This window comes from Trichosurus vulpecula, chromosome 3 (assembly GCF_011100635.1).
Source record: "Trichosurus vulpecula isolate mTriVul1 chromosome 3, mTriVul1.pri, whole genome shotgun sequence".
NCBI classification, from domain to species: Eukaryota; Metazoa; Chordata; class Mammalia; order Diprotodontia; family Phalangeridae; genus Trichosurus; species Trichosurus vulpecula.
The window spans coordinates 392123238-392136004 of NC_050575.1; the positions used below are offsets into that span (position 1 = coordinate 392123238).

The 12767-nt window shown below is 40.5% G+C and overlaps 1 protein-coding gene across 1 annotated transcript in view; it reads left to right on the plus strand.

The window, feature by feature from the left end:
- The window catches only part of LOC118841911 (cadherin-1-like), a 63243-nt gene that overhangs the window by 46907 nt on the left and 3569 nt on the right, over positions 1-12767 (plus strand). The window contains exons 7-15 of the mRNA XM_036749607.1: positions 942-1117; positions 1819-1947; positions 2755-2937; positions 3143-3387; positions 4309-4454; positions 5621-5845; positions 7514-7744; positions 11587-11717; positions 12506-12649. Coding sequence (XP_036605502.1) covers positions 942-1117; positions 1819-1947; positions 2755-2937; positions 3143-3387; positions 4309-4454; positions 5621-5845; positions 7514-7744; positions 11587-11717; positions 12506-12649 — 1610 coding nt within the window. The remainder of the gene's footprint in view (positions 1-941; positions 1118-1818; positions 1948-2754; positions 2938-3142; positions 3388-4308; positions 4455-5620; positions 5846-7513; positions 7745-11586; positions 11718-12505; positions 12650-12767) is intronic.

Sequence of the window (12767 nt, forward strand, 5' to 3'; positions counted from 1 at the left end):
TATATTCTTATTTATATGTTTAAATGTTTGTGTCTATTGATAGAAGTTAAAATTTGTGTTAGAGCAAAAATCAGGCAATTAGTAGCACATTCCCATTAAAAACCCAGAAAGATGCATAGTTTTTCACATCAGGTCTTGAATAGGTTTTAAGGGGTTAAAAGCAACCCACTTAAACTGGCCCTTTAGCTGGATGGATTCCCATCTTTAGATGCCACAAAAAGTGTCATCCAATCAACAATCATTTATTAATCCCCACCTGTGTGCAGGACACTTTGCTAGTTCCAGTTTTGCTTCTTGACACACAGTAGCCGTGTAACCATGGGCTTAACTTCTCAGTGCCTCCAAGTAACTAATAAGCCCCTGATCTGTACTAGAGGAGGAAGTTTCTACAATGGAGCTTACTACACAGATGAAATCACTGAGTATGTTAAAAAAACAAATAGTCCCTGCCCTTAAGAAGCTTATGTTCGTTTCTAAACAATTTAAGGCTAGCAGACCTTCACATGTCCTCACACTTCTCTCTTGGTTCTTGTTATTCGTTATGAGAGCTGATGCCCAAACCTTCTGTGAAAGGAAAGCTTTCCTTTGCATTGTGCATTGCATCTCTTAAAATTCCGAATTTAGTAACAAAACATTCAGATAAAATTTAAAATGATCTATAAGCCCTAAATCATTTTTTTTGCAATTTTAAAAATTTATACAAATTTATTTCATACAAAATTTTTACAATTTAAATTTATACAAGTTTAATTTATACAAAAGTCTGCTACTCATTTCTATTTGTAGGGATTAGAAAACAGGGTACCTAATCTTATGCTCAGATCCTTCTGTTTCTGCCTCTACTTAAAGATATCATTGATGGGGGAAATGTTGCGCAGATAGCTTACTGTATCCTGAGTAGTACGTGTGCCTTAAACTCCTCTGTCCTTTCAAATTTCCAGGTACCTCTGTGATGCAGGTGTCAGCCACTGATAAAGACGATGATGTGAATACTTACAATGCTTTGATTGCTTATTCCATTCTCAGCCAGGAGCCCAAGGCACCCTATGATAATATGTTCACCATCAACCGGGGAAATGGAATCATCAGTGTGGTCACACCTGGCCTAGACAGAGAGGTGTGTATGTGTCTGTGTGTGTGTGTTTTGTCACAGCCAACATTGTTTCTGAAAGCCTAAAGTGTTAGGCAAATGACCCTCTCTCTCCTGAAGCTCTCGGGGGTGCATGACTTAAGCTTAGAGAGGAGGAGGGTTACTGATTTCAGAGCAGACCATGATTTGCAAAGGAAGTCCCCTTGACCTCCATGAGCACAGGGCTTATCACCATTCATCATTGTCTGTCATGGATGCCATTTTTCTGGGCTGGGAACAGGCTTAATCATTCTTTGTCAGCCTTTAGCAATCACAAAAACCCCAGGGTGGCCTCAGTTTCCCTGTTTGTTCCTTAAGTCTGCCTCCCCATTATTTATGATCTGTATGACTTATTAAAATCCAGTGAGATAAATCTGAATATTCAGGGCATTATTAAGAGTTTGATTGTTGAGAGTCAGATGTCAATTGATCCAAATTCCTAGGGCCAAATGGAATCCCTGTTGAGCCATATTATGAGTTTCTGAGTAGGTATCCAATAATTTGCTTATTTAGAAGACTGATTTGGCCCATACTTTGCTGTCTCTGTGCTGGCGTCTCAGCTTAAGAATTATTAGAAGGAAGGGAAACATGAATGTCTTTGCTGACATGTGAAAGGGTTTCAAAAAAAATTTGATACACTGTGAGTAATGCTGGAAGTTGGTCCTGATTATTGTGTGTTTGTTTTGCAGAGCTACCCAGAATATACACTGATCGTCCAAGCTGCTGACTTGGATGGGGAGGGTCTAAGCACCACAGCCACAGCGGTGATTACGGTCACGGACACGAATGACAATCCTCCTATTTTCAACCCAACTACGGTAATTCTGGAGCCCCTCGTGGTTGTAGCTTGTGATATTCCAGGTAGCTTTGTGTGGCAATGGCAACAGAGCTCAGCAAAGTTACAAACTCACTGACTGAAACTGAAGAATAGGCGTGTGTGTGTGTGTGTATATGTGTGTACATACCTATTTATGATAGGAGCTCTGTCTTCCTCTGCTGTCATGTTGAAGATTTGTTCCACTTGGCCTCAAGGAACTGGAACAAATAGGTGGAAGTTAGAGGACGTTTTGAGCTAGTATATGGAAGAATTTCTTAATAATCAGAGCTGTCTCAGAATGGAAGCCTTCGGTGAATTCCCAGTCTTTAAGAGCAGCTTGTAGGACCGCTTGTTGGAGTCCATAGATTTAGAACTGGAAATCACCTTAGAGGTCATTTAGTCCACTGCTTTCATTTGGCAGATAAGGCAGCTGAGGCCCAGAGACTTGTCCAAGGTTCTGCAAGTAATAAGTGATCAAGTCGGTCTTTGAACCTTGTTCCACTATTCCACATCGTAAGGAGGATTCAGGTGTTAGGCTTGGCAACAGGCTGGCTCCTGTCAACTTGACTCTGTTGCTATATGGGAGTGTCAGAAGTAGCCTGAAATTTTGTGAGACTTAGCTTCATCCAGGCATTAACATGTATGGATGATTTTATTTCTAGTATAGAAATCTGGATTGATTTAGGCAGCTTTTGAATTTATCTCTGTGAAGACTGCTCAGATTTGATAGCAACATGAGACCTTCAGCTCTCGAGGTGTTCAGCTTCGGTAGGTCACTGTTGACCTGGTTCTCTCCTTTGCTTTGCAGTACGTGGGTGAAGTGTTGGAGAACGAAGTGGGCGCAGTCATTACAAAGTTGAAAGTGACCGATGCGGATGTTCCTAATACCCCAGCATGGATGGCAGTCTATTCTGTCCTAAATGATGAAAAGGGCCTCTTTGCTGTTACCACTGACCCAGGGACCAATGAAGGAATTTTGAAAACAGCCAAGGTTTGTGTGTGGTTTGGGGAGAGGGCAGAGACAAAGAAAGTGGCCGTGGGTTGTCCTGTAACCTGGGCTTTCTCAGCCCAGATTTGGTGAGGGTGAGTTTGGGTTGTGGTCATCATTGGCATGATTATTTTTAATTCCAGGTAAATTATTTTTTCCAACAAAAAGTTGATTTTATTATCTCTCTCCCCTCTCCTTTCTTTATCAGGGTTTGGATTTTGAGACCAAACAGCAATATATTCTTCACATAACGGTAGTAAATGAGGTTCCATTTGTTGTCGGCCTCCCTACCTCCACAGCCACGGTCACTGTGGATGTCATGGATGTGAACGAAGCCCCGGTCTTTATGCCTCCAGTTAAGAGATTGGAGATTCCAGAAGATTTGGGGTTGGGCGAGGAAGTTACATCCTACACTGCTCAGGATCCTGATAAGTTTCTGTCACAGAAGATAATGTAAGAGTGAAGGATGATATGCGCGCACACACACACACACACGTACGCACGGACACATGCACACCTGCATGTTTGTGATAACCAAATTATTTTGTGTGTTAATAGATTCAATTTTGGTAAAATGGAAGGGCACTAGAATTAACATTTAGAAAACCTGGGTAAATAACATTGGAATGTAGTGTTTGTTGTGCGTTATTAGGTGGTGTTTGTTTTGCAGTGGTTCAGATAGGTTGAAGTCAGTGTATTTTTGCCCGGGTGACCCGTTACCCACTGTCTCTCCTCTACCTCTCCCCCACAATAAGAAAGAAAAATAAAACCCTGATAAAAACATGTATGGTCATACAAAATAAATTTCTGCATTGGTTACATGCCCTTCCCTAACCACTCTTCCTCTAAAAAAATGACAACTCCCTGAGTCCATCCCCTCTGTTAGGAGAGGGGTAGCATACTTCATTGTGAGGACCCTGTCTTTTAGAAACTAGTTCTGGCATGAGATCCATAGACCCTGAAGGGTTTTATACCCTTTCTTCATAGAAGGAGCTTACCTTCTGTTCACCATTACTTACACTTACAAGGTCACGAATAGAACTTGATAGAGATCGGCTCTCCTTTGGTGTGGTGGCTTCTTTGTATTCACTTAGTTCTCTCTCCATTCGCCTGCTATAGAGATAGGGACGTGAAAAGGCAGTAAGATGTAGTGAATGGAGAGCTTCCCTTGAATGAAATTAGAGGTCTAGTTTTTGGTTTTGTTTTTTTAAAGTGAATAAACAAGCCTAGACACTAAGTCTTATCTTTGAGCTATTTTGGTTTCTTCACTATCTTAGGAGGATCAACAAGAGTTCACTGGGGTTGTATTTAAATGGACTAATGTAAAGACCGGCTCAGGCTCAATGATGTACATGTTCCTTGTCATCCTTTCAGATATCGAATTTGGAGGGATCCAGCCAATTGGCTGGAGGTCAATCCTGAGTCTGGGGTCATTTCTACACGGGACAATCTGGATAGAGAGAACTTTGAGCATGTGAAGAACAGTACCTACACAGCCGTCATTGTGGCTGTGGATGATGGTAGGGATGTCATTGCTTCTTTTGCTTTCTGTTCTTCCCTCACCCCTAGTTCTTCTGCCTCCGAAGGCATCAACTGGGTAGCCTTGGAAAAAACAGATTTCACTGGATACATAATTAGCATGTTGTATAATTGTTTTCAATTTTTTTTACCTTTTTGAAAATTAAGATCATCAAACATAGGTGTATATTTCAACATAAAAAGAATTTTAAAAGAGGATAGTGTACATGAGACCAAGGACTTCTGCTGTGTAGTTTGGGTAACAAAAGTTTGGTAGTAACAAAAGTTGCCCCTTCTGAACTTTTACTTCCTTATATGTATTTTTGATGTTGATTTTTCCCTCCCTTTTTCTATATCTATGTCTATAGCACTACTCATTGACTCCCCTTTGCCCCTTGTAACAAATAAATATAGTCAAGCAATGCAAATGAACACATTGATGCTGGCCATAGCTGAGAGTGTATGGTCTTATCCTGTACCTCTAGTCCATCACCCTTTCTGCCAAGAGGCAGGAGGCACATTTGATTGTCAGTCTTCTGAGGTCTGCATTGCTCTGAGGACCTTCCATATGTTCTCTTTACCTCCTTGCGGCGGTCATGCAAATTGCTATCTTGGTTCTGTTCATTTAATTCCATCACTTCATTCTGATCTTTACAAATAATCCTGAATTTGTCATACTTAGGGTTTTTTTTTAAAATAATGAAATTATAGTCCACTAAAATAATGTTTTCCATAAATGTTATCTGACATGTAGTCACTTAGTGTTCTTTACAAAACTCCTTCGCATGTAGTGTGAGCCTGATTTTAAAATCTTATCTCAGATCATGGAAGTATTGTTTCCTTAAATAAAGAGTTGGATGAAATCAATATTTAGAGCCTATTACTATATTACTTTAGAGCCTATTAGAGCCTAGTTACTATTTAATCTTTTAGGGTGGGGGGATGGCTGAATATAGGTGGGCATGGTTTATTGTGGGAGGGTGGATATGTCTGGAAGATAGTTACTGGGGTGTTTGGAGATTAGAGGGTGTTGAAAGCCAGATAAAGTAAGTAAATAATAGGGATCCATTTCCTCAAGTTATAGGGATCCATTATAGGTTATTGAATGAGGTAGTGCCATTTCTTAACTTCTTCCTGCTAAGATGTCTTTCTCTGCTCCTTTCCTTAGGTTCTCCTCCAGCCACAGGCACAGGAACCCTTCAGTTGTTTCTCTTGGATGTAAATGATAATGGCCCAGTACCAGAACCTCGAAACTTTGACATTTGCCAGAGGAATCCAGAGCCTCAGATTATAAATATTGTTGATCCAGACCTTCCGCCAAACACTTCACCCTTCATGGCAGAATTAACACATGGGGCTAGTGTTAACTGGACTATTGAATTAAATGGTAATGGTAGGTATCCAAGTCTCTTTGCAAGCTGAGGATTGGGAGGGCATGGCTCAATTTTCTGTCTACAGTAGTCAATACTAGTCAGTAAACATTTATTAAATGCCTCCTATGTGCCAGATACTGTGCTAAGCACTACGGATACAGATACATAAAAGGAAAGATAGTCTCTGACTTTCATGATCCAGCTGAAATGTTGGACCATGGTGGAGATTTCAGAGAAGTCCCACCATAGGTTTTGCTTGGTTTCCATTTGGGAATATCATGCCTACCTGAAATCTCATCAACATGAAGATTGACTTAAGTTAATTCTCCATTTTCCATCAGCAGCTTATGTCCTCTGGTACCCCAGCCCCACTTTTCAGTTTCCTTTTATGTGTTGTGTAATCCCATTATATTGTGAGCTCCTTGAGAGCACAGGCTGTTTTTCCTATTTGTGTCCCCAGCACTTAGCACAGTGTTTAATAAATATTTTTTGAATTAATAAGTGTTTAATAAATATTTTTTGAATTAAAAACAGTATAGCCAGGTGGGAAATCCCCTCCTGGGGAATTCATGGCTCCACCCTCCAATCAGAGAGATAGAAGGTGGTGATAAGGTAGAATCCCAAGGCTGATGAGATTCTCCCAACAAGGAGCTTCCTGAGCTATGGTACAAAAGGCAGTCATAGAAATCCCAAAGTAGTGTGGCCAGGTGAAAAATGAGATGCTGTCTCCTATTTTTCTTGCTCGCCTACTACAAACAGGGAAAAGTGTTGCTATGAATATTTTGGTCTACATGGGACCTCTCTGTCTTTTGGAATCTCTGGGTCCATGGGTCTGACTGGTTTTGTGACTTGTCTCTCATACACCTGCAAATCAATATCTTGGATGGTTGGGTCCTTTTATAGGGGTTAGACCGGAAAGCATTCCAGGTCCAACACTGTTCTGTAACAAGCTAAAAACAGTTTTTCATGGTTATAGAAGCATAGAGCTAAAAGGGACGTTGGAAGTCATGTGGTCCAATCTTAACTTGAAGCAGGAACCTTCTACTTGTTAAGAAATTTTTTATTGAGCACCTGGGTCTGCCTTTCAGTGGCTTCCACTTCATCCATTAGCCCAATTTCTACTCCCCAAAGCAAATTAGTGTCTACTACTACCCTGATGTCACTTGAATTTGAGGTCAGAGGGTGGATTCTTGCTGCCATCCTTTGCTACCCCTCCCCAACGGTGTAATATAATGCAGGACTGGACTGTCTTTAGAGCTCAAAGGAGCAGAGATGGGAGAAAGTGTACTTCATGATCCCAACTATGTCACCATTCCAATGCTGGTCACAAAACACAAGTAGGTAGTTTGTTTATCAATAGGAAGAACTCTACTAAAACTAGAAATTGGACTCTGGTTTTGCATTTTGGGGGCAAGTAGTCGCTTTTCTTTGAGTCTCAATTTATTCAGCTGTAAAGTGAAGAGATTGGATTACTCACCTAAGTTTGAGGGTCCCTCTCATTTCTAAAGTTTTCCCTTTGATGCTTCTTTTATATTCCACTGAAATATGGTTAGCTCCTTTCACTTTTTACTCTAGAACAAAGATTCTTAACCTGTGTGTACTGAACCCCCTTACAGAGTATAAATTTCAGGGAGTCTATGAATTTGTTTTTTATTTTGGGAACTGCATTTCCTGTGCTTTCTTAACAGCAAGAGAGTCTCTGACTTTGAAGCCAAAGAAAGAATTAGAATTGGGAGAATACAAAATAAATCTCAAGCTGATAGACAACCAGAATAAAGACCAAGTAACCACTTTGGAGGTGTACGTGTGTGACTGTGAAGGTGCTGTATCCAAGTGTGTGAAATCAGGTGTGATCGCCCAGACCGGCATGGATGTACCAGCCATCCTAGGAATACTAGGAGGAATCCTTGCATTGCTGAGTAAGTGGTTAATTAAAGGTGCCATCTTCTAGGAGTTCTTGGACTTCATAGGCTCATCCCCTACAAATGATGGAGGTTATGTCAAGTTAACAAGTACTTTCTGTCTGCCAGGCACTGTGCTAAAAGAAAACCTCTCCTCTCAAGCAGCTTATAGTCTAATGTAGGAAGACATAGAAGGGGAGGTGAAGAGCAGGGATGGGGGAGGAGGCAATCCTGTTGGGGGTCACAGGGGCAAGAAGATAGTTGACTGACACATGGTAGAGATGTTCAGAGAGGCAGGTCTCCAAAAAGCTGCTTTGACTTAACCTTGACATCCATGGAACACTGGTTCAGTGCTATAGGAGTTGAGAGAAGGAAGGGGGGTGATAACAGCGTGGGCTGGAGTAGTCATGTAGTAGGACTTGAGCCTTGAAGGATGGGTAGAATTTGAATATGTAGAAGATCTAGCATTCTAGGTATGGAGGACAATGTGAACAAAAGCACAGAGAGGAGATGCTCCTTTCCACTGCCGGTACCACTATCCCTAAACACCTTACCCCATACCCTGCAAGTCAGCCAGACTCTAAACATCAGTGTCTCTCAATGCTTCATAGTTTCACTTCGACAAGATCTTACATCTATCCCTTCTCAACTGCTAAAAAATTTGTTAAGAACCTCTTAACTCATCTCATCAGTCTCTCTCCTCTTAAAGCCAGTCTTCATACAGCTGTCAGATAACCTTTGTTAAGGGATGACCATGGCATTGACCTTACCAAAAACCTTCGGTGGCTCCCTATTACCTCTAGGAGAAAATACAGGCACCAGTCCAGGTCCATCCTACCTTTCCAGTCTTCCCTCGTCACTTCATTCAGCCTGTCTTGCAGCCAAACTTGGCCACTACCTATTCCCTGAATTCAACATGCTCATTTCCTCTGTTCTCATGCCTGGAACATATTTCCCCCTTATCTCCACCTTTTAGAATCCTCTTTTCCCAAGTCTCACATCCAGGTACCTGATTTTCCTGATTCCCTACCCTATAACTGAAAGTTTTCTTCCTCTTGAATTTCTTTAGAGCTTCTTTTTCAGATCATCCCCATGGGGTGCAGCTAAGTGGCACAATGAATAGTGCACCAGCCCTGAAGTCAGGAGGACCTGATTTCAAATCCGGCCTCAGACACTTGACACATTTACTAGCTGTGTGACCTTGGGCAAGTCACTTAACCCCAATTGCCTTCCCTTCTCCCCTCAAAAAAAAAAATCAAACCAGATAGTCCCTATGATACTCTCCCTTGAATTATTTTTTTTTTTTTAGGTTCTTAACCTTGGATTTATTGATTTTTAAAAATATATCTTATGACTATTTCACTGTAATTGGTCGCTTTTATAATCCTATATATCCTTGAATTATTCTTATTTGTGTACAGGTCCTGTTCTTTCCACCAGCCTCACACCCACCCCCATTATATAGAATGTTGACTCCTAGGGGACAGAGATCATGCCATTGGTTAGTTTCCTTCCAGTAATTAGCGCAGTCCTTTGCAACACATAATGGGCATTTAGTAGACATCTTGAATTGGTTGTTGATGGGAGGATTTGAGGAGTAGATAGGTTGAAAGCAAGTTATATTGAAATTAAAGCTTAAATTTGGAAATAAGAGCAAGTGTTTTGTGGTTGAACGATCATGAGATGTGATTGTTTGCCCTAGAATGTGTTTCCAGTACTTTGACCACTGCTGGTCTGCTCAGTACCTTAGACCTTGTATCTTCACGGTATTCATGTGTTAAGGTGCTGTTTTTTTTCTGTGTTCAGATATCCACTCTCCCATGCTGTCCTGCCTCTGAGGAAGTTGGAAAGTTCTTCTGGGTCTGTGGATACCAGATCTCTACTGGGTACCCCCTACACATGCAGAACTCATCATGTTTCCTTATTCCGTGATAAACCCTGCACCCTCTGAAAGCAGGAGAGGTCTAGGATTGGCAGCTTCAGGATTTGGAGATGCCATTTCTAAGTCAGAAAAGGGGCCTTTAGGTCAATTTGTGAGGGGGTCTGCCTTGGGAATGACAGGAAATCCCAATGTTGACCAAGCACGCCATGTTGTGTTTTTATTTCAATAGTACTTGGTTCAGTCTGTCTACGCGTTTATTAAGCACCTACTAGATGTCAGGCACTGTTACTAGGTACAGTGGGGATATAAGTAGGAAGAAATCTATAGGGGCTATCAGTCCAACAATGGGAACAATAAGTATACACTGAAGTTTAAACATTAATGATTTAGCCAGTCCTATGTCCCAGGTGCTTTCTCCCATGAAACAGATCACAGCTTCTCTGTAGAGGATTGGCTGATCCTTGAAAGAGTGGGTATGGCCAGAAACCTCATTATGTTATAGGATAACAATAGAGAATATTCACATTGCACTGTTAGGTGCTTCATACACATTATTTGTGTTGATCTTTGTGATACCCCTATATAAAGTAGGTTGTCTTTTCTTCATTTGACAACTGAGGAAACTGAGGTTAAGAGTTTAAGCAACTTACCTAGGGTTATATCAGGTGAGTATCTTAAAGCCAGGCTGAACACAAGTTTTTTTCTTTTTTAAATTTTTAGTTTGCAACATTCAGTTGTTTTACATTTTCTACCCATCCCTCCTCTCCTCCTTCCCCAAGACACCATGCAATCTGATATAGGCTCTACATATACATTCATATTAAACATTTTCACATTAGTCATGTTGCAAAGAAGAATTCTAACCAATGGAATGAACCACAAGAAAGAAAAAACAAAACAAAACAAAAAAGAGAGAGCAAATAGTCTGCTTTGTTCTGCATTCAGACTCTGTAATTCTTTCTCTGGATATGGATAGTATTTTCCATTATGAGCCTTCGGGAGTTTTCTTAGGTCCTTGCATTGCTGAGAAGAACCAAGTCTATCAAAGTTAGTCATCACACAATGTGGCTGTAACTGTGTACAATGTTCTCCTGGTTCTGCGGTTCTGCTCCCCTCACTCAGCATCAGTTCATATAAGTCTTATCAGGTTTTTCTGAAGTCTGTCTGCTCATCATTTCTTATGGCACAATAGTATTCCATTACATTCATATACCACAACTTAGACATAAGTTTTTCAAAAAATCTTCTAGTAGTATTTTATTTTTTCTAATTATATGTAAAGATAGTTTTTTCTTCCTTCCCCCTTCCCAGGAGGGTGAGCAATCTCATGTAGGTTATACATGTGCAATCATGTTAAACATATTTCCACATTAGTCATTGAACCTAAGTTTTGATGGCTCTACCCACACCACATCCTATCTTGAGATGAGCTTTTCCAAATCCAATAACTTATACTAGGGCTCGTGTTAGAATCTTTTCCTACTTGGTAGGACCAACAGGAGCTTACGTTTGACTCAGGATCACCATCACACCCAGATAATACATTGGACTGGGAATTTAAAGTTATGTGTGTATTAAGACGCATTTCACCTAGTTGTTTCTTTGGTCAGTAATAAGGTTAGAAATGAACTCAACTTGGCCACTTCTCTTACGAATTCAGTATAATTTTATTTTTTTAAGGTGTCTTTCAGGTTTGATAGGGATAAGAGATCCTTATTCATGTCCTCTGTGGCTTATTTACAGTGAAAAAATAACTGAACCTGTGAAATTTAGTGTTGAGATAAAAAAATCGAATTTGAAATATGATGACATTCCTTAATTTCACATTTCTCTGAGCATCCTTGATTATTCTCCCACACGGCCCATTCACATGGGCTTGGACCAGATTCTAATCTCATGGGTTTGGGTTTTCTTTTTGCCACTTCATTATTCTTTGGTGCCCTTTGCTGTCCTCATTATTCTGTTCCTTATCACTTAGTTTTACTGCTGCTCCTGCTCCTCTTTATCCGAAGAAGGCCAGCGGTGAAAGAGCCTTTACTGCCACCAGAGGATGACACCCGAGACAATGTCTATTATTATGATGAAGAGGGAGGTGGAGAAGAAGATCAGGTAGGTCTAAGTGGCTCCTCAAAAAAAAAAGTTCAAAGGCAGAGGCCAGTTATGTGTCCCTACTACCCCTTAATTAAAGTCTAGGCTAGTAAGCAGCCTTGTTGGGCCTTTATTTGTTCAGTTGAATCTGATTTTGTAACTAGGCTGAACTCAAGGCCAGGTCCTTTTTCTGCTTTGCTAGAAATTACCTAGACAGTCCAGAATCCCTTCCTAAGTACACTTTCCCTCTGTCTTTTTAAAAATTTGTCTAGTTCTAACATAGAGAAAGGATAGTTGATATTCCTATTATTTATTTATATATATGCGTACACACACACACACACATAACTTTAAGGCTTTTACAGCGCTATCACAGTTAGCCACCAATATCTCTCTCAAGGTAGTATATATAGGTGGAGTCCCATTTGACAGACAAGGCAATTGAGGCTCACATGGCTAGTATATGTGAGAAGCAAGATTTAAATTTTGGTCTCTGCTGACTTAAAGCCTAAGACTCTTTTCATCTCGTGATGTTGCCTCCCTAGAACTGTATACACAAATATTTAGCAATAAGTCGGCACTGATCATTTGGTATTTATATACATCTTAAGTGCTATAGGAACTCATCATAATTAACTTTTTATGCCTTAATTTGGTACGCCCTTTTACTTCCTAATGAAAACTTCTCCAGAATAATCCATGATCTGTAATCTAAAAGTTTACCCTTGACATACTTGGTTCCTTTTGGAGTAATTCCCTGCTTATACTTTAGTATTTTAGTACTTGTTTTCCACTTTTTTTCTGTAAAGGACTTTGACCTGAGTCAGTTGCACCGGGGTCTGGATGCTCGACCAGAAGTGATTCGTAATGATGTGGCACCAACACTCATGAGTGTCCCCCAGTATCGCCCTCGCCCAGCGAATCCTGATGAAATTGGCAATTTCATTGATGAGGTAAAAGAACAGTTCAAGAACCACAGTGTAATTTGTGTTTAAACTTAGTGATTGTCCTTTCAGCAAAGAGGAAGGAAGGAAGAGCCCAAGTTGTCTTCTCTCCTCCTTTCTGTGGTTT